This window comes from Anopheles funestus, chromosome 3RL (genome assembly GCF_943734845.2).
Source record: "Anopheles funestus chromosome 3RL, idAnoFuneDA-416_04, whole genome shotgun sequence".
Taxonomy (NCBI): domain Eukaryota; kingdom Metazoa; phylum Arthropoda; class Insecta; order Diptera; family Culicidae; genus Anopheles; species Anopheles funestus.
In genome coordinates, this window is record NC_064599.1 from 43660972 (window position 1) to 43683458 (window position 22487).

General features: G+C 43.0%; 2 protein-coding genes and 1 long non-coding RNA gene across 5 annotated transcripts in view; all 3 read left to right on the plus strand.

The window, feature by feature from the left end:
- Positions 1–3391: 3391 nt before the first annotated feature.
- The window catches only part of LOC125769586 (four and a half LIM domains protein 2), a 93684-nt gene continuing 74588 nt past the window's right edge, over positions 3392–22487 (plus strand). The window contains exons 1-2 of the mRNA XM_049438322.1: positions 3392–4369; positions 17910–17995. Of these exons, the coding sequence (XP_049294279.1) occupies positions 4277–4369; positions 17910–17995 (179 nt within the window). The 5' untranslated portion in view covers positions 3392–4276. The remainder of the gene's footprint in view (positions 4370–17909; positions 17996–22487) is intronic.
- Positions 14387–17337, plus strand: LOC125769589 (uncharacterized). Of its 3 annotated transcripts, none has more exons than XM_049438329.1 (3): positions 14387–14659; positions 15528–16047; positions 16112–17337. In XM_049438329.1, the coding sequence occupies exons 2-3, from the start codon at positions 15543–15545 to the stop codon at positions 17245–17247; spliced, it is 1641 nt and encodes a 546-aa protein (XP_049294286.1). In that variant the 5' UTR covers positions 14387–14659; positions 15528–15542; the 3' UTR covers positions 17248–17337. The 3 variants fall into 3 exon arrangements, with proteins under 3 accessions (XP_049294286.1, XP_049294288.1, XP_049294287.1); XM_049438331.1 differs by having other exon boundaries at positions 15528–16026; XM_049438330.1 differs by lacking the exon at positions 14387–14659 and having other exon boundaries at positions 14926–16047.
- On the plus strand, positions 19860–22206 carry LOC125769598 (uncharacterized). The gene is made up of 5 exons (XR_007419062.1): positions 19860–20469; positions 20547–20944; positions 21021–21203; positions 21280–21341; positions 21418–22206. It is a non-coding gene; the product is annotated as an uncharacterized LOC125769598 (long non-coding RNA).

Here is a 22487-nt window from a genome sequence, read left to right on the forward strand (position 1 = left end):
GCATTGGTGACTAAGTTACCAAATACCTAGATACTAAGTTTCCAATTAAGCTGAGGGCAGTTATTACCTGTGTAACCTCCAATAAAGCTTTTATTAGAGGTATTAACGGACGACAAGGATAAGCGGAGCCTTGCTTTGTTGTGTAAGCTCAAGCCTTTTGTAGTATATCGTGAGATATATTGCCGAAAGCTGCCTTGAAGTTATGTAGCACACACACTCAGAACCTAATCGCACCAAATTTGGTCTGGTAGAGCAATTTCTCATGAAACCGTGTTGTGTGGAGTTTTTTTAACTCGTAGATGCGTCTAGTAGTGACTACTGAATAGTCAGCTCCAAAACATCGAAGACGGCACACAATGAAGCTACTCCACGGAAATGACCCTCGCTATCGCTAGGTTGAAGTGTAGACAATCTACCTCATCTCCTTGGCGCAGACCCAGGATCCTGTGAGTTTTTCATCCACCATTACCTGTCCTGTGGTGTTGGTTACTGTCTTTCGTAGAAACGTTCAATATGAAGAGATGAGAGGAGTGGAGTTGTCTTCATCTCCAAGATTTACCGGATGGTGATGATCTGGTCAGTCTTTGATTTTCCGATCTAAATCTAAATTGTGTCTAAAATGTAGCTTTTGGTAACGGTACACTTAACGGGTGGCTCTCTAGGTCGACAGATGGGCATAATGGATTACAACTGGTAGTAATTATTCTTCGTACCATACCAAAGATGTGACACTTTATATCTAAAACCCAGTTTATCGTACCAATACACAATGGAATGTTTTAAGATATTTTAAGTTGTTATTGTATGTTATGTTATCATGGATACTAACGAAAAAAAAAAATTTTTGGTTTAGTTCAGAGTTCAGACCCAAATCACCAGCTCAATAAATTGGAGTTTTCGGATGTTTTTCATGAGTTTCCTTATGACACTAATAAATGTTTCAACTCTAAGGGATTCTAGTTCAGTTTTTTTGTTTTTATTACTTTATTGAATAGTAATCGTTTGCTTTTTTATTCATTTTGAAGGGTATAAAGTTGATTCTACCCTCATTTTGGGCTTTTCCATACGACAACTATAGGTAGTTTTAAATCGTCGGACACAGATCACCAAAAACCAAATTTACCTAGTTCAATATTGCTTCAGGCTCTTGATGTGATGATCTTCACCTGTAGAAGGGTCTATACAGGAAAGCAAAAAGAGATTACAAGTACCTTTGAATTGTTTTTATGAGGTTGTTATAAATGAATAATAAATCTGGTCATCTGATAAAACTGATTCTGATCAAATCGCTGTATGAAAATCAATGGCTTATGGGGACACCCAGTGCTCTATACATCCGTTCCTAAAACAAGTTAGTTTGACAAAAACCGTCATAAAAATCGTCTTCGCAAACTTTTGCAGAATATCTCTTCACCGCATGAAAGTATACATGTAACACTATTATGTGATACTAATGCGACGACGCAACTCAACAAAACACCCAGAATGGTTTCAAGTCAATGTTTAAAAACATGATATTTTTCATGAGCTTTTTGCAAACATTTTCAATATATGAAGGGTAATTTAACATGCACATATGCATAAAGAGTGGGCGGTCCGGTGGTGCATGTGATAAACGGCGCCAGTCCACACGGCCGGACCGGGTTCAAATCCCATCCGGACCGTTCCCCCGTAGCAAGGACTGACTATCCGGCTACGTGATAAAATAAGTCTAGTAAGCCAGAAATGGCCGGCGTGACCGGTAAGGTCGTTAAGCCAAGAAGAAGAAGAAGATATGCATAAAGAATATTAAACTTCCTTTCAAAATCACAAAAACATCAAAATTAGTCGAGTATTTAATAAATTTCGTTGATTTACAGTTTGCAAAAAAAAACATGAATTTTTTTCACATGTTTTCAAATCTTGATTTTGACATCCTCGTTCTCAGAAACCAGATTAATGAGAGATTTGATTTTTTTTATTTTTCTTTGTTTAATCCTATAGATGAAATAACTATATTGCCACTAATTGAAATTTGATTATTTTTTTTCATCCCGGCAAATGCCCAACGTGCAATGGTTGTATAGTTCTTACAAAAGTATCCCAAATTGGCACGCGGTTTAAATACAAAAAAGTAGAATTTTGCTACTATGGTATCCGTTTTCAAAATGCTGCGTTTCGTTTGCTAATCACTGTATTGCTCAAGCGTCTCATTCACGTTCATTAGCTTGCTTGCAAGTTGCGCCCAAGATGCATTATTGCAAGCAAGTTGGCAAAAGCTCCGTTGAATATTTTTAGCGGTTATTTTATTAGCTTTAGTTTGTTGTACAATTTGTGTAAAATTGTGCAAATAGCTCAGACCTGTATTTTTACTAACTTTATTTATCAATATTTTTTTTATTCTTCATCAAATCTTCTGAACTAACTCACACTGAATGTATATGAAATATGGAAAATTGGATTGAACAAAAAGTTTAAAAATTGTTCAAATCGTTAAATTGCAGTTTATTATTAATGGGTTTGTATCAGTTTTCGATAGACATACATACGCTGGTTACGCATCTGTACATCTAATACGAAAAGGGAACGATTTTTTTCTACACTCCATTACTACGTAAACGTTTGAACTCTTTCTCTTTCTCCTTCTGTTGCCCTCGACGTGTGTACCAACAAATACAGATACAACAGCAAACGGCACGCACGTTTTACGCGAAACTCGCCTGCTTAATCCACCGCTCCGACGGTGCCAGCTGCGCGTAGAGCAACAGCCTCCAGCCCGAGATTAAACCATTCGCATGACGGTGCGCATGACTCTCACGCTCACCAACTCATGCAGCCTACCTTGCAGCCCGATCGAGACGCCTACCCCATGAGCCCAAAAATGAGCCGGATCAGATCATCCCGCTGCAACGACCCCTCAAAGCACACGCCATACGCCTACCAATACCCAAAACGAGGGGAGAAAAGCCCACGGCATTCTCTACCTTTAGGCCCTTACGCTCTCACCGGCGTTGGCCCAAACCGGTTCCCACGCAACGCGCACATCGCTGGCTCACGGGCTTGCTGCTGTGCCCGATCGGACTCTCGCTCTCTGTTGTGGTCTTGTAGCCTTTGCGCGAGCCACCAGAGAGCATTCCGTCTTGCGTGTCTAGCTAGATTCCTCACGGTACAAAGCCTGCCAGCCAACCCTTCCCTGTTTGGTTTGGAGCCAGCAGCAAACAGGGCCTAGTTGACCATCTGTCACTCTTCCAGACCGGATTCCGGAGCGTGCACGTCCGGAAAGGTGTTACAGCAAAACGGTGCCTCGGGTCCTTTGCGATTGTGGCCTTGCACCGATCCGCCATATCTGGGTGCAGTGATTTTTGAGTTCGAGGGTGTCTGCCCGTCTGTCAAACCGCTATTCATTATACACTCGCGTCACCGCACGCGTGTAAGCGCAAACACCGCGAACCTGCCCGCCGGTCGCGTTTTTGCGTTAAGTGTTGCAGACTGTGTACCAGCTCCTTGCTTCCGCTTCACCAACACAACCCGTCGTCCACCCTGGGTGTGTGTCTATTTCCTTGCTCACTCTCCGTTCACGGGTGAAGCATTTGCGCGTATATGCGCAAAGCGACATTTCTCCTAGATCGTTCCAGCGAAGCGGATGTGTCTGCTATTTTCGGGGTAGTTGCGCAAGTTCTTACCATTCGTTCCACGTGGTTGCGAGTCAGTCGGAGGAAATATCCGAAATTGTCGAAACAAAAACATAACAAAAAGATCGCACACTCTCTGCGCCTGTTGTCCAGAAATCGCGTCTCGCATACTTGCGCACCGGAAACCGTGTGTCACATTGTTTGATGCTGATTTCGTTCGATCGGAATTCAAATTAAGTTCCCCCAAGTATCGTGCAAGTGTTCGTGTGTGTGTGTGCGTGTGCTGTGTAACGGTTAGTCCATTCTTCGAGTGGTGCAGTAACGGTCAGTTCTAGTGAAATGTCTCAGTAATCTCGGCCTGTACACACGACTCATGAACTGTCCAAAAAGATATTCGACTTGCGTGTGTGCATGAATGGTTGCGTGTGTACGTTGCTGTGTGTAAACCAAGGGTGAACAACATTCTCGAGCATTTATCGCGGACGTTCCGCCCAATAATTCCTTTCGTACCTTTCGATTCACCTGTCCCGCGGTGGTCAGGTCAGTATCGAACAGAGTTCGGTTGTTGTAAGTGTGAGTGCGTGTTTTTGGACGTAAGCGGTGTGTCTAGTTTCAAGTTCCAACCGGGGAAAAGCAAAGGCACAGACCATCGACAGACAGCAAACATGCTGACCCTATCGCACAGTGGAGATGATCTAGCGAAGTCACTTGGAGCGTTGACTATCTCGCGCACACCACGCGATCAGTTTTCGGACAAGGTAAGTTAGCTTCGTTTGCATTCCGGTGTGCTGTATGTACATGATTGACTTACTATTGTTTGTGTTGGATGTTGAGCTAACCACTCAAATCATCCATCAGAAATACTTAAAAGCTTCCATCATTCAAGCGCGATCTTGATCGTATGATCTCGCATCTGTCATACTGGACGTGGAACATCTGACTCAATTGTGATTGATACGGCTGAAGGAATATGAAGATCTACATCAACTGTTACTGTCATCACCCACTTTTCAGCATTGCTTGGTTTTGTTTTATTTTGCACTCTTTTCGCCACCGTGCTAGTGATCTCATAAAGCGTCAAGTGAGATTATTAGCGTGCGCGGTGATGCTGTGGATGGAGTGAAACCCAATTAATCGGCGGGCTGTGGTGCCGTTTTGTCAACTTGCCGCACCACGACCACGAAGATAATGAACATACCGGGCCACGCGTTTGTAAACAACAACAAACCCACCTACACGAACCGCAAACAGACTGAACCGGGCCAGAAGATGCTCCGCCGTGGTTGGTGCTGTGCAATTAGTAGCGATCGCGGGTATGCACATACAACCCATGTGCGTTGTTGCCCGATTTTGTAGGTTAGTGCGACCCGGTTTATTAGATATGCGCACGATCCGGAATCGTTGCAACTTGGGACATTTGTGTCCCACGCGGTTTCTTATCGTGAAGCGATCGAGATAGGGGAGAGCGTACAAAATAGACTAATAATTTGATTTGTAACACAATTCACTACCGCTCTAACAAACACCAGCACATGCCGCATCCGCATTTGGACTGGCGCTTGAACGCTAGTGTAGATTTTCTGTACGCTTCGTGCATACACGCAACCCCAAAATGGAATGAGCACTTCATATGCAAATATGACGTCATTTTTTCTACCCCATTGATGCAATGGTAGACGTGTTTTCCTTCTTTTTTTGTATTCACAAATATTTTTACGCGCTACACACATTCTTCATCGCGGGGCACGTTTTAGCCGCTTGGTGACCAAGCATGACGTGTCATCCCCACAATACTTCCGCAAATAAAATGTTAAACAAAGTAAAACGAGATGTTCCTGTGTGACAGGTTGTCATTTAGCTGCTTTTTTCTCTCCATCATTCATATAAATCGGCACACATTTATCAGTCTTAACGATCCCATTTAGTGTACCCGCAGTTTGGCGGTCAATCAATCGTATTAGATCGCTTCAAGGTGGAGAGCGACTATGTTTGCGATACAATCTTTAGACCCGTCACAAAACTATAGAATGGTTGCTTGAGAGGTAAGACAGCAACGGAAAGGGAAAGCAGGTGAACAAATTTTAATTGAAGAAATAATTATCGAACAAAACATTTGTGTGGTTGTGTTACTTTTGCTTCTTATCACTATATTTCACTGTCAATCACCAATCACCACAGTTCGCCTCGTGAGATAGCTTTTTCTTTTATTTTGACTTGTATCACTTAGCGCAATGGGTACGTGTTTCATGTTTCGTATTCGCTATCTGCTTCCCTGCCCGCTAGCAATATCCCCTTAAAAAGATTTTGTACCTCCGAGCGCTTGTCAAAATACGCACCACCAAGCTGTTATCGAATTACAGCAATAGCAAAATGATTTGGGAGAAAAATTAAGAAAACATCACCAACGTAAAAAAAAATCGTCAATGTAAAATGCACGACAAGAAGCTGTCGGTGACAGCAATCGTCTCGGTTAGATCACCATGATGTTAAAATATAATTTATGCGTCCATTAATTTAATCGTTGTGCTATGCTGCACTTTGCTCTCCCCAAATGAGTGTAATTAAAATTCATTCTCCAATTTCATGAGAATAGTTTTGTGATCGACATTAAGAGAATATAGCATTATCAAAACAAAATGAGACAATCTCACAATAGTTTGAGAATCAAAACAGATCACTCCTCTTCGATAGCGCAATCGATGCTATTATTACGACCGTTACAAATGCTTAAATTAATTACACAAGATAATGATGCAAAAAAAAGGAAAAATCCCAGCCTATCTGCTGGGATCGATCAGATCAAAGGCCAATGTACAAAGTGCAAAACCCACATTGCTTCTGGATGCGTAAATGTGCTGTCTGAAACTGTTCAAGACCACGGGGAATACATTGTGGACGTGCACGGTACGCAAAAGTAACCGAGGACAACCATCTCCCTTTGCCACCTGCATTGACTTTTAACCGTGACGTACCCGCGGCAGACTCTGCCACTGCAAGAAACGTTGGACACTTGTTTTAAAGTTCTCTGCATCAGCATTGCACTTTAACAAATGGCACCACCATAGCCCGCACCGAAGGCTATGCAGAACAAAGCGAACGATGCTGACACATCGGGGCCTCGGGACCTGCCCGATGACATTGAGCTGCTGCCGGGTTTGAAACCTGTACGGCGTTGCACTCGATCACCCAGTAGTTCGGTCGTTGAAAAAAGGGCTGGAAAGCACAATCAGTGTTCACCGAGAGATAGCGCGATACATACTGGCGGAGCATTGCTGTGCCCCGTGTGTGTATAATGGAGCAATATTAACCATATATGTAACAACAATTCAATAGGGCAGCAGAATGGGCTAATTAATTATGATACACTTTTTGTTTTTGCAGTCCCGGGTTTTACGCGCAACCATCGTCAGCTTGTCGCGACTTTAAGTGCATAAAGCTGTGAGTCACACACTCGAATAAATAAACATCGTATTTCAGCTTCCATAAAAGGAAGATCGTAAACAGTTCAATGCGAGAAAATTTACGTTCGTGCCAGGTTACATTCAGATGGGAATGTGAAGGAATTTTCATGATGGTTTTTTTTTTGAAATTTACATTTTGCGTTACAGAACCAAATGTACGTCAAGTTTTGTGTGAAATAAAAATACACAAAAATAAAAATAAAACATGTGTTTATGATAATCATATTCAATTCATGTAAAATTCTCCTTTTTTCCGTCAGGATAAAAATCAATAAACATAGAAAGTTTCGATGCATTCAGCTTGAAATACCACAGGCCTTGATATAGGTGGCAGCATGGCTGGTCTTTCGCATTACACGACCGATAATAAAGTCACTTGCAGCAAGGACTGACTATCCGGATACGAAGAACAAATAAGTTTGGTAAGCCAGAAATAACAGGCATGACGTAGTAGGTCGTTATCAGAAAAAGGGGAAACCTGCCGTTTGGGTGTCATTTGAATCGGCATATTAGTTGCACATACTATGACACCCTGGGGCGGCCCGGCCCGGTAGTGCATGTGATAAACGGCTCCGGTCCACACGGCAGGACCGGGTTCAAATCCCATTCGGACCGTTCCCCCCGTAGCAAGGACTGACTATCAGGTTACGTGGTAAAACAAGTCTAGCAAGCCAGAAATGGCCGGCGTAACCTGTAAGGTCGTTAAAGCCAACTAGGTCGTAAAAGCCAAGAAGAACTATGACACCCTAAATAGAGCCTACAAACTATGATTAAGATCAATCAGCAAGCATTAGATCAATAAAACATGCATTATCAACACCCTCTAATATCGTCTACTCAATTTACAATCGAACCCAAACTATGGAATCTACGTAAGGATGATCTAAGTCACCACTTGCTATACGATAAACACAATCACTGTGCGATGAATATAAACAATAACTAAATGCACTAAGATTCAGTTCTCTGGCGGTACAACCCTTGCCCTGTCGCAATGCAATTCAGCGGATTAAGAATGACTCACTTAACTGGGGAGTAGGTTCATAAGATTAGAGAAAGAATAAAGTTCGATGGGGTTGTCGTAAAAGTAGTAATTAAAAATAAGTTGACCAGATTGAAATAAGATCACTCAAGGACAAATACAACTAACTGAAATATGATTTTCCAAATTCTACCATGCTCTCACCCAGTTGCATTGTATCGATAATCAATCGCATAATACCCGCTATACTGCCGGTACGGAACAAAGAAATGATTTTTCAAACAGATTTCGGAATCGATTTGTGCGTTGAAAATAAAAACACAAATTTCTTCAAAAATCATCAAAGGATCAAGATATGATCGTTGATTAAAAAGAAAAACATTTCTGGTTTCGTGGTGACGTAAGTATTTGTGTTTTCTCGGTTCGGAAAAAAGTATACTAGCGTGCCAGACTTTCCCTCTGATACAGAGAGTGGCCAAGACCATCGTCTTGTGTTACCCATATGACTACCTTTAACTTCAATTAAACCAACCACCGACAAGAACATAATTAACGAAATAAACTTAGAATCGGTGGATGTAATTGTATAGGCCCGGTGGTGTATGTGATACACCTGTTTCCGTGCCATTCGAATATCGCGCCATCTGCCTTAAATTGCGCCGGTCCACACGGCAAGAACCAGGGCTCAAATTCCATCCGGACCCGATCCATTCTCCCAGTAGCAAGGACTGACTATCCGGCTACGTGGTAAACTGAGTCTCGTAAGCCAGAAATGGCCTGCTTGACTTCAGAGGTCATTACGTCAAGAAGAAGAAGGTATTGTAGAGATGCTTCTACCTGAAAGCTCACAATTGATATATCGTGATACATATGCCAGGACCACAGCTTCAGTACTTCATAACTAATTAGTAAGGGATTTTCTCTTATTACATTGCCGAATGGAATTCGTTTATCAACATACGTTCTTGTGGTGAAGAAATGGCTCCACTACAACATATGTTAAACCACCGTCACGTCAATGTAAAATTTAATAGTTTCAATTTCAAACAGACATGACTAAAGAGTCGCATTTCCATCGTAACATTTTGGACGACCCAACCGAATCGAAATACATGGCAACAGAAAATGTTGGAGCTGTTGCTCACAAGCTAGATTGTTTGGTAAGGGACGCAAAAAACGCCTCCCGGCCGGAATAATATGAAGTTTTTTTTATTATTATTCTCGGAAAACTACCTACCTTCGATAAGACAAACATGCACATGCAAAATACAAGTACGATCCCGGCAAAACGAAACGATCGTCAGCAATAATATGAACGCCATAAACGAATGATGTTTGCCGGTGATTTCTGCATATCGAGGGGAGCAACAAAGTTTCGTAGCTTTGTTTAGTGTTTTAGCGCACATATCCAAACTCTCCGGGCGTTTGTTAGTTGGATCAATTTTATGTGAACTCCAAACGAGAATTATATGCAAACTCTTATTCGATCGCCAGCCGTTTGGAAGCACTAGCCGCTATTTATGTATTCACACCGTTTCCCCGTTTATTTTCTTTCGTTTCACCCACTACGAAACGCACGATCTTTCTCGAGGGTAGGTATGAAGAATCAGCAAACCAACCGTACAATAAACAAAAAAGAAAGCAAAATAAAACCATAGTCGAACATTGTGGAAAACAAATGTGCCAGAAGGGAACAGACGAGGGCTTTCACGTCCGGCCTCCGGACGGGTAAAACTAAGGATAATTTCCAAATTAATACATCATTTCCGTGGCACTCCATCCAGACAGTCGGCGAGCGAGCAACAGACCAATCAGCCCCAAGAACGAACCAAATTTAAGCGAGATGCGATACGAAATTCGAAACAGGATTGAGGATACGCGTATTTTAGAATCCCTATACCCAACATCCGCATCCAACCTTGAGAACCATTTTATTTCCGGCATGCCATGGGAATTCATTGCACTTTCCTTACCTGAATGCTATTCAAAGATGTACATCAGATGCACACTCGGTCCGTCCGTGTGTTCAAGTTCTTGCCCCTTTCCGTTGCCCAGTCAAAATAAATAAACGAACCACATACAATATTGGTCAATAAATTCGAATAAAAACACATGTTTGAACCAGTGTGCCTGGAGCATCCCATACATTTTGGGTGCCAAATGGTGACGTTCGTAGCTGGGGTGCATCAGAACCGATATCGATCGACTGGGATGACCAGACCACACGTGACTCGAGGTTACGTGTATCGTTTGGGTGGTGCCGAGTGCAGCACCAGTTAGTGATGAAGTTACTGCAACGTGTAACATTATCACACCGGTGCCAGATGGGTTTTCGCAACCAAACAGTTTGTAGAGTAGGTAGGTTGCAAATGAACATGCTAATAAAACAACACGAATTAATTATATCCCAACTATCCTTGGCCACTATGAAGCAATTATCTGTTTTGTGAATTTTATTTGCTGGACTTTAATTTGTAACCTTTTAACTTATAATTTATTTGGGTTTGAAGATGAAAAAGCGATTGATCAAATTTTACATACAATCTATTACCGAGTTACATGGTACTCGTGCAATTCAATTTTTCATCTGTGAATTTTAAAATATTCCAATAAGTTACGATATTCCGATATAAGTAAGTTCGGAGTAAATTTCGGAGTAAATGTTGGGCAATTATTCGTGTAACTCGAGAAATGATGGTATCCATGCGTCTATTTGTAATAAAGTAGTTAGTTTTTTAGAATCATTTATCTTACAACAAAAAACGACAAAAATAGAGGTGGCCCGGTGGTTCATGTGATAAACGACGGCCGTCCACACGGCAGGACCGGGTTCAAATCCCATCTGGACCGTCCCCTCCCCCCCCCCCCCTTCCCCCCCCTCCCCCCCCCCCCCCAGGAAGGACTGACTATCCTGCTACGAGGTAAAATAAGTCTTGATACGGCCAGGCCGTTCTAAGCGAGCAACAAAAAAATATCACGATCATGTATTTTTCCAAAATAAACTATTATTATCCAAGCTCTAAAACGTATAAACATTTGCAATATTGTACAACTTTGGAGCACTATTTTCCCGCAACTAAACAGTTTCCAAACAGACACACCATCTGGTTTGCTTGTGCACTATCCCATTGTATGCCACGAGCCATGCAAATATGCCACAGACACCGTTTTCAACGCCATCCACACGTTGTGCCCAATAAAATCAACATACAGAGGACGTTCAGCGATAGATGGCTAGGGAAAAAGGTTAATAATGGCAACCGGGTGCATGCATCTGGACGCAAAACAATGTGTGTCTGGACTACATTCCTTTATTATACCAGCGAGCTGCAGAAGAAAAGTAAACGCGAGAAGGTGATAAGCTGTGATGAAGAAGAAAAAAATGCCAAAGCTTTAAAATATACGTGCAGAAATTGTTTGCCCTCGGGGCAACGATGTCTGACAGGTAGCGACCCTGTTGTGGCACGTCAGACACGCGAAGGTCGTTTACACCGCGCCCACCGTTCCAGCTTCCAATCTTGGAGCCACTTCAAACCATCTCTTCCTTCTTATGTGGTACGGCAAATGATCAACTGAGAGAATGGGGTAGCCAGGAACTCTGGTGAGAAAGCATTCAAAAATATATTACTTCTGTGATAATTGTGCTGGTACAGCAGGTTACATGCTTTATGCAACGTTTACGATCAACAGCATCAACATCGGTATAATTTAATCATAAAGCATATAACTGGAGTGTGTAATGTTAGCATCCATCATCTCATTTGACTTAAGCTTTTGTCGGAGTTTAAGGGCTGACGGTTATCATTTTTTAATATTTTTAAGATAGACAATTCATCAAGTGATCTTTAGCAAAGAAATCGCAACATAAGTCATGATAACTCATGGGATTATGCACATCTTCGATGTAGAATACGTAGATCTTGTTTAACACACATTTGAATAATTATCACTTTAAAATAAATGGCTTCCCGCTCATTCTTCCTCTTTTGGTGGACAAATAGGTTGGTAAATGGATTGAAAACTGAACAATTACACCTATTTTTCCGTAACGTCACCGTCCTTAGTAAAGACACCGAGCGTAGGTGTTGGCAACTTCGAAAGTACCTCCCGCGCTGAAAGCATGATTCAAAGTTCAAGTTTCTAGCACACATCATTGCCGAGGATGCCCCTTCGCCTCATCATCCGACACTTAGCTATTTATATTCAACGCCTCCAAGATGCGGCCCCCCAGCGAAAGAAAGCCTGCCCTCATCAAACCCGACCGGTATAAGTCCCAGATCCATCAGGTACACATATTCACATGCAAACCTGTGTAATTAGTGGAGACGAAACTGCAGAAACTGCCGGCAATAAAGATACGAGGCCGGCATGGTGGGGATGAGTTTGGATGCCCAATTAAAGCCAACTGGTTCGCTACAGAGCAGGTTTCGCGTTGGGCATTTCCAATGATCTTCGAATGGTCGCGTTCGCGAGGAAGTTTACCGGACTGGTGGAGTGTGATTCTCTTTTGCGTTTCGCTTTTGGACTACCTATAGTGTGATTTAAGAAACGATGACCTCATCCATGTGTGCATGGATCGGTTAGAATTAACAAGAAACCAAACGACATATTTACCTTCTAACTCTTCGGACCTGCTGTTTAACATCTCCAGTTTTAAACTTCCAAATAAATGCGCATGTTTAGACGTATCGCAAATAAGCAAAACGCTACAAACTGGTTCCATGCGAAACGTGCTTCACGGCGTCGCTTTTCTGCTTGAGCACAATCGCGTTCTGTTACTATTGAGGCCACCCTGGAGGATGTTCAAGCTCACCCCGAAGCTACGTCTAAGCAAACTTTATTCGTTAACACTAACGGATGAAAGTGTTACGAGCGGTGGCTCTCGGAAATGGGAGACGGTTCATTATTTTGTCTGCCTTTTCCGGGGCCTTGTTTGCAATCATCGTTAAGTGCGGTAATCGCGAAATGGGCAATTAATCTACTATTCATCATCTTATACCACAATTGTATCGTGTGGTTCCGCATCACAGCGGATAAAGATCGCTATCGAGTGTCTAGCTAGGCCTTTCACCACCGTTGTTTGTTGTTTTATGTGAATTTTATATTTTTCAGCCGATATGTATGTACATCATCATCGTATCTATGTTTCCTTTATAAAACAGCAGACACGAAAGTAATCAAAAGATATGAACATGCGATCAGTGTCAAACTTGTGCAATCAGACTTTTTTCCGGCCATCTAAAAGATTATGTGAAAACCCGTTCTTTTATTGGATAACAAAATAACTAATTTCATCAAACCCCTTAAATCCTTCTTTCACTATAAATACCTCCATCTACCATTATCTGTGTAAAATTTCACCCCCAAAAATCATAGGCAAACTCTGTACAGGGGCCTACTTACGAATATTGCACGGTCGGCAATGTGCAAACATTCCCCATCTCTCAGCACGCTATATTCACTACCATGACCTCGAATAGGATGCGTTTGTTTGTTGCACACCTTTCTGGCACTTGAGTGACTACCGGCATGGCCATTTGCATGTTAATAAAAATATACAACCATTCGATAAACAGCGTGTATCCTGTGTCAAACCACAACGCGGAATCTTTTGCAGACTCATGGTAATCAACATGGGGTTTTCCCCGTACTCAAAAAGGTGGAACTCCAAAAGGTGGAAATCAATCACCGGAGACGCGCTCAATTGAGATGCGATTTAGCACCCTGATTTGGTATGGTCTGACCGCAATTTTGTACTGACAGACACCAAAAACACAGTTACAAACGTACACAGTGTGGATAGTTTTACAGATTATCGTTCGTTTTAGTCAACACGGTTCCGGGAGTCTCTGCGGAAGCTAACCTGAAATTAAACAGTACGAACCAATGCATGAGATCATACCGGAACACATATACACGGGTAACTGTGTAGAACACTTTGCGACAACCTTATTTCCCTACAAGATTGGTCTTCGCGCTGTCTCTTTCTGCTTTACCGTAAAGCATCGCTCGTAAATGGTTCCGTTTCCGTCGCTGCAAGGCGAAGGAAACGAAAAAGCTCCAACCTACAGCGCACACACAATGCGCGGTGCCCACACACTGAAAGCCCACGCCCGGTCGATCTGGTTTTGCTCTCCGCAGTGTATAGTCCAAAAGCGTGTACCAACGTGTATTTCTCCAGCAAAGGTTTTCTACCTAATTTTGCCCCGCTGTATGGTTTACTCAGCGCTGCTCAACGTTGTGGTAGTGTAGGCAGTAGTGGCACGCGTAGGTGCAGACACCGGTGGATGGTGCGGAAGGTCGCGTTCGATCAGCGGCCGAGATTCGAATCCCGCATCCGCGCAGTCGCTATTTTGCATCTCGACCGGCGTGTGGTTCGCAAGCGCATCGGGGCACACGGATTGATGGTGTTTGTTTCAAACGTGTGAAATCCGGTTCACTCACGGTAGCAACACGTGACTCACTGAAGTGGAGTGGACGAATTTCCGGAAGTCGGAAGTCACACTAGAACATGTAGAGAAGAATCTACACAACGCAGGTAGCACCGTACAACTGAAACGTTTCTCTTAAGCGTGACGTTCAAAGTGAGTTCCAGCGTATAAAAGGTGTGTGTTTTTTGGGTGTTGCAATTAACGTGATCGCAAGAAGTACACGCAGGTAGAAAGGAGTCTTGAGATTAACACGAGATGCAAACCAGTTACCCCCTAGCGCAAAGCCGCTATCAACTGGTAGCTACCGGCATATGAACACGATTCGGGTCGCCGTTTCGGTTGAGAGCAACATCATAAATATGAAAACAGGTTTTCACATTCGTAGTTCGTGAGCTGGACCTTGTCTTTTCGGATACTGTTGCCAAGCAGATTGGCAATCCCATCTTTTGGCAAACATTTATAATGAGCCATTCCATTAGATATGTTGGTTGAACGTGCCCGTTGATCTTGTTATCCACTAAGGATGATCCGTGTGTTCTAAAAATAAAATAAAATTACAGTTCTTGGAGTTAGCTGTGGACTAGTGCACAACAAGGCTGTGTCGCAGTCCAACATCAGCAGAACCGCGAGTTACTTGTGCGTAAAACAAATTACAGGTGGCATGCCAGTAGTATGATTTATCAAGGTAGACCTTGCTCTTGCAAAGATCGATGGTTTTGCGTGCGTTTTGTTAAACCTGTTCAGATTGTGTTACCAGGGTTACGGGTTACCGTGTTTATCGCGTACAATGCCCTTATAAACCGACGCACGTGAAATTTGCATTGTAAATTAATTGATCTCATTTGCAAAAACCGTGCCTTTGAAGAGCACAAGATACATGATTCAAACCGATCAAACAGTTGAACAGCAACGGTTGCCGGTAGTGACGATCAATCGACAGCAACATCTCGCGTGTCTCAGACATCCTTTCTCCTTGTGCAGATTGCGTATGACGCATTTTTTTGTTTTATTGTGTTTTTCAATTTGAAAACTTTCTTCCAAGAATTTGGGTGTTGCGATGTCCTTTCTACGAACGTTTCGTCCGAGTCTGATACTAAGCACCGCTCCACCACCTTCGAACGGTGCTGAACGTGAAACGATGCGCACTGGTGCGCCTTCGAAGCAGGCTGTAACTACTCCGGTAAAAGCGACTTCCAGTGGCAGTAGGAAGAATTCCACGTCTAGTCGAACGATCACAGAAGAACCTGACCGGCAGTTCAATGCAGGCCGGCGAAGTAGCAGTAACAGTGTTGGTACGATGCAAAACCGTGGTGGAATGAAGCACAGTGCATCGTCATCGTCAGGTCGCTACGGGAAAGAAAATCCGGCGCCGATCGTTGTTTACCTCGATAAGCAACCAAGCGGGAAGAAGCAACCGATCAGCATCCTGCGAACGAACACATTCACACGCCATGATGAGGAACCGGAACGTGTGCGGCATGCAATCACTCGAAGTGATACGTTTACAATCAACGAGACGAACGAAGAGCCGATCAACACAGGTACCTACACCAGACCGGCAAGTAAGTGGACGTAAATCCAGTACCAAAACCTCCAGCTAATCGTTTATTCGTTTTATCCTTGTAGAAATCCTGGCACCGACGACAGATGTGTTTGAGCCGCTGTATGCGAAGAACATTATGTTACACTCTCAGGAAAAATTACCGGCGGTGGTAGATTCGCGCACTTACCGCAAAAAGTCGTTCAAATCTTCCAAGCCGGTACAGAAGGTGGAAAGCTTCATAAAACGATTCGAAAGAACACTTTTCAACAAAGGTGGTAATAATGGAAGTGATTCCAAACGAAACGGTTCGCGAAAAGGTTCCACCGCGTCGGAAACGACAATCGTTCCCGCACCCCGCTTCCGTGACGTCGGTATCAACTGCAAGCTGGATGAGGAGGAAAAGTTTAAAGCAAAGCTAGAAGCGATCAAGCAATCGCGCCAAAACTCACGTGATTCACTTTTCAGCTACCGAGAGCGCAGTTTATCACCTGGCAAGCAAAGATTTTTCACCACGGGCACGTACGATCGTCGATCCTCGCCTTCCATGTCGGTGCAACCGCTGAAGGAGGATGCAAACAGTTACAACAAAGGTAGGGATAGTACCTCGCCCCTGCCCGCCGTAACCGGGAGTCGTTCAACACTTTACCAACCGACTGAAAGTAGCTTCCTGAAAAGCAAACAAAAGGAAATCGAAATGGGTTACAGTGTGGTAAATAAAAAGCAGCCGCCATTTTACCTTGAGACCTCAAATACCGCAAAACAGCCAACGCCCGTACGTGGGAAAACAAAGTCTGAAAGTGATCATCTATGGCGATCGGGCCGCGATGCAGAAGAGGACAGATCGGTCAATAACATTCGAGATCGGCGCTACAGCCATGATAATACATCGGCAACACGGTACTCGGCACGTCGGGATACGTATCAAACGCTGAAGGATGAGTACGAACGGCAGCAGCACCTGCAGCAGACACAGCCCAACAAACCAGTTGGAATCGCTAGTCCTCGGATGAGTGCGATACGTCCAGTGGACGTGCCACCATCACCACCATCACCATTAGCCGCGCGCAAAGAATCGCAGACCGAATTGCCGAAGTACACGTTTGGAACCGATCTGCAGCAGCGTCGCAGCCGATTCCAGCAGTTCCAAAAATCCTTCAAAAAGATGGATGACAGCGCGTCCGAAGTATCGGTCCAGCAGAGTTTCTTTGTGCCCATCTAAGGATCTCCGAATATCCAGAGATGCACGTGCTACCGCTTGTTTTTTTCCTTTCGCTTCGATCATGACAATAAATAGTATTTTTGCCCAGCATGCTAGGTATATCGGTCTGTTTCTCTTTGTTTCATCTAAACAACGGAAAGTTCACGTGATGGTAAATCCGAAAGCTTCTTTTATTGTTCTATACATGTGACGACGCATGAGAATATGTAAATATAAAGAGAAAGAGTTAAGTTCACAAATTACGCCACTGCTGTTTCGAATGTTGTTTTCTTTAACTCGAAAGATGTAAGAAACCAGACAACGTTTCCTTTTCCTAACTCCAAGCCTTGCACATACATTAATACATTAATTGAGGCTCTCATTTCATCTCGTCTGGTAGACATAAACAGTACTGCAGGGGGTTACTTCAATGATTTCAAGTGCTTCCGCGTCTTCACATAATCTCAGAACAAAGTAACCATTGTCATGGGTTCGGTGAGTGTGGCGTGAAAAAGAAAGATCAACAAATATCAACATTCGCTCCTTATACCTAGCATAAACATGTGTGACACAACAGCACAAGAAAGATTATTCGACAAAATTTATCGTAAACAAATCAAGACCGCTTAAAGGCAGCACATAAGAAGGTATATTACATCGTCACATCCACTCTTCTTTTCCAGGGAGTCATCATCAGCGAAATCTTCGATGGTGCCGAGTGTGACAATTGTCCCGACCGGTGCCCAGGATTCACGCCGCACATCTGGAGGTAGGTGACACACATATTCCTTTACTGGCTTCCGCTTTGGTGCACTTGTTGCGGTGTTCCTTTTCCGTGGCACGTGGTGCAAATCCACATTGTGTTTCCGAGAAGTCACATGGAAAGTGGTTCCATAGTGGCGCTTCCGGTTTCCCGCGCTGGAACGTTTCAGTTTCGGGCAGATACGAATAATATGTCCTTCCTCGCGACAGTAGAAACAATTTCTTGTGAAATACCGGCAACTTGTCGTTGAATGACCAATATCTCCACAAGCATGACATATTTGCCTATTATTCGGCGCACTTTGGCAAACTTGTCGAGGCTTCTTGTAACTCCAACTCGAATGTACGCCGTTTATTTTACGGCCGCTGGCTGATTTGGTGGCTGTCCTGCGTCTTGACTTCGTTTGCGTATTTGGATCAGAGCGAACTTTCTTCGATGACACCAGATTCCTTGTCGTGGTTTGTTGTCCGCGGTTTGGTAGAGCATTTTCGGTGCGATATTTGGGTTTGCAGTGGTGATACGTTTCACATTCAAACTTCTGTCCACAATTTTTGCTCAAACTTGCTTTCTTGCTGCCACAGCACAGCAGATTTCCCATCGTGTTAACTTATCACCACTTCTTTCTCCAGGACATAGCAATCAGAAATTTATTTCGAACGAAACACAGTACAAGCATCACCAACGGACCGTTCTGAGAACTTCACTTTCATTTCTAAATCACGCCTGCGATCATCGTTCTATCTCGCCGCGTTCGATCTCACTAACACACACACATGTACGCGTCAATCCCATTGGCTTTTTACTAACACAACCGTAGCCAATGTTTACGTTCAGCGTTCAAGAGAACATACTAAACGTTTGTGCAGAATTCGCACATTCGAAAGAAGAGAAGAACTTACTAAACGAAAATAAACTCACAATGGACAATTAATTTCGCTTTTGCCTAACGGTTTTCTTGTGCTGCTGTTCCCGTTGCCTAACCGGGCATGTTTTGACTATGTGTCCTTCCTTGCGACAGTGGAAACACAGCCGGGTCAAATATCGACAACGATCGGACGAATGATCCGATTCACCACAGACGCTACATGCTGCTGCATGGGCAGACCGGGTGGCTGATACATTCCGTCGTTTTGATCCGCGATTGTTGGAGGTAGTTTGATTATTACTCGAAAAAAAGTTTCCCATCGTAATACGCACGCACCTTCTATTCGTTCCAAGGCACACAAATAAACTGAACTGATTGCAAACGCGGACCAAGCGCGAAACTTTCGTACCAACATACGATACATTTCTCGCACACAAACATAGAGATTGGTTTTTGCTGAACCACTGGTGCGCAATGTATATTTAATGCGTGTAGTGATAACTGTATTCTAGTACCTGTCTGGAACTGTGGACCATTGGAAGAACGCTTAGCGATATCAGTAGGAAAAGAGGAAGCTTAAAGTCGCTTTATAAAACCAGGAAGAAAGTAATTAACGCGTTCGGTCCTAGCTTTTTCCCCAAAATTTAGCCTCACTCTTGATAGCAATATGAATCACGCACATCCATTGCTAGCACACATCTGTGCGAAAATCGTATTACAAAAATGTTTTGCCAAATTAGTTATCCGCAAACTGCAGTAATGTTGCCTTTTTCGGGTGTATTGTTATTCAATTGGTTCCTTTGTTTTTCCTCTTACTAACGTGAACTAAAAGCAGTAGTGGGCTTATAGGTATTAGTAGCTAGGAATGCATTTTTAATATTTCGTTTGTATTCGTGCAAGCTAGATTGCTCCAGTGCTTCTTAAGTGTTTTCAAGCTACCATGACATGTCGTTCGCTCGACAATTATTATTATCGAAAATAGTAAAGCATATTTTGTCACCACCCTATCGACAAAGTGTTCATCGATGGATGAATTTTTTGAAAAGGGGGTGAAAATTTTGCTCGAATCACCCCAAAATGAGAGTGTGTGCGTGGCTCGCTGTATCGCGATAGAGTTCGGCGTGTGTCGAATGAATGTGCAAAATGGTCGTAGTAGGCTAAAAATCTGTCTTTCTGTTTTCGCTCGGTCGCTGTACATTTTCATACGGAAATAGTTAGTGAATTGTGGATTGCGTCAGTTCGTGGATTGTGTATTCGATTGTGGAATAGTGTTTGCCAAGTTGTTCCAGTTCTAGTTCTAAAAGGATGTTCCTGTGCCGGCACTGGTAAGTTGTACCGCCAGCGTGATGACCTGCTGGCGCTGCTTTCGGCTGAATACGACGATGCAGAAGCAGGACAAGTTGTTTGGTGTTTTTTGAAAGCAACGCGTGGAGACATAGGACCACAGTTGCCGGTCCTCATATCTAGTAGAGGCTTTTGTGTACAAAAATCAGGAAGCAGGAAGGATCAAGAAGCTGGATTCAAGTGCCGTAGTGTGAAATACTTCGTCAAAGGAGAAAAGCGCGTGTTTTCTTACAACTGTGCCCACACGTCCCTTTGGCCTACTGCTTCAAAGGTAGGCTACCCTCTACAATCAATGCCATGGGGTCTAACGCGGTCGTTTGAACATTCTGCATCCTCTTCCTCTTGCAGCTGACTCATACTTCTTGTTGGTCGCCCTCGAATACGGCGTATGAATTGACGGCCACATCTTTTTCGCATCATTTGAAAGGAACAAATTATTGGACATGGTCGTGATTATCCAGTTCTATGATGCACCTGCCAATGGAAGTGAAAGACAAGCCAACCTTAGGCATTGGTTGTTTTTGCTGCTGATCGGTTCTAAATCGGTTTGTATCGTAACTAACGATTCTCGACGAAGTGTCAGTGTCCTAATCTTCCTTATTTTCATTGCTCAACAATCAGGATAGTGGAAACCGCTCTTGTTGACACTCTACATAGGCGCTGGATTGGATTTTTCTTCGCTCTGCTCACAGTGCGTGACCTTGATTTATTGTGGCAATCTATCAGTCAACTAACATTCCCTTCAGGTAAGTATTGTCCATTCTTATGGACGATTGTTGTATTGTTTTTCGTATGTATATCTAATGAAGCATACTTTTTCAGGCAACACACCTTCAGTCCTCCGTACACATCTGATTTCCGTAAGAATTACGCCTCAAATTCGAAGGAGACAATGTTCTATCTGCACCTAGCACCTCTACAAACCGTGACCGATAAAGCTATCCTTCGTCTAGGATACTATACTGCGCCAAAGTTGAAGGTCGGTCGAATCATAAACTAACTAAGGTAAGTAATATGTTATACTTTGAAAAAATTGTAGAGAAAATAATCAATAATCTTATTTCTTCTTGCACATGTACAGGAATCGCCACTCGTTACGAGATTATTATTGGTTGGAACCTTGTTTTTCGCCGTTTGTTATACGTAAGTATGCCTAAATAAAACGTTTGTTAATGCTTAACTAACATACGTATTTTTATCTCTTCCATATCGGTCTTAGATTCCATTTGCAGATACAAAATGGAGTGCAAAAAATCACGTGGTAATGCGGTCAAAATAAAATCCAGATCGTACCCTATGCCAAACTCAAAGACACGATGTTAGTTTGTTTCGAAACACGCTGAAAATTCCATTGAAAGTTTTCGCCTGGACCTATTTGATTGATACAGGATATGAATCTCTTCGAAACTTGATCTTGGAAAGGGGAAAATGTCCACGATGATGTATTGTTTATGCTGCACCGATCGAAACAGACCGCGTGATTATGAAAACGGTAACAAATCGTGGGCAGAATAGTGTGGACCAGGACTAGAAACCCATGGCTAAGCTGGCGCAGAATACGAGCGTTGAAAATTGTACGCTGTCTGGATGGATGCTGGATTTTTTCTGGGGTATGGTCTAAAACTATGTAGATAATAAGAATGGAAAAAAGGTATGAAGCGTAAGATGAAAGATATTGTTACGGGTCTAAATCAGTACATGTTAATTGTTATCTTTTTACGCTTGCCATAAAATTAGGAAAAATAAAAAAATAATATTATATTTGTTAAAAACAAAAAATGTTTTCATTGCACCGTTGGAAATCAACGGTGTGGAAAGAACGATTGAAAATGAACTTACAGCGTAAAAATGAACCTTACGAAAACGCGCTCATGAAATAATGAATCTCACGCACACACTCTCAAAAAACGGCTTCACAAGATCTGCTGTGAAGCTTTTGTGAAGCCGCTTGTGAAGCCGTGAATTTTACTCGAAATTCACTCTCAGGCGAGCAGTTTGTCGATAGGGCATGTTTTGCCACTATTTTTATTTTTTGTAATCCAGTGTATTCCAGGTGCCCTTCTCTTCTTTCACGGCAAACTTACTCTGTGCGTTGTTATTATCTGACCATATATTTGAGTACGTATATATTTGAGTAGTATATATTTGATACGACCGGGGCGGCCCGGTGGTGCATGTGATAAACGGCGCCAGTCCACACGGCCGGACCGGGTTCAAATCCCATCCGGACCGTCCCCCCGTAGCAAGGACTGACTATCCGGCTACGTGGTTAAAATAAGTCTAGTAAGC

Coding starts and splice junctions, on each gene's coding strand:
- LOC125769589 (XM_049438329.1), top strand. CDS start 15,543: ATGTCCTTTCTACGAACGTTTCGTCCGAGTCTGATACTAAGCACCGCT. Junction 16,048..16,111: donor TACCTACACCAGACCGGCAA/GTAAGTGGACGT, acceptor TTATCCTTGTAG/AAATCCTGGCACCGACGACA.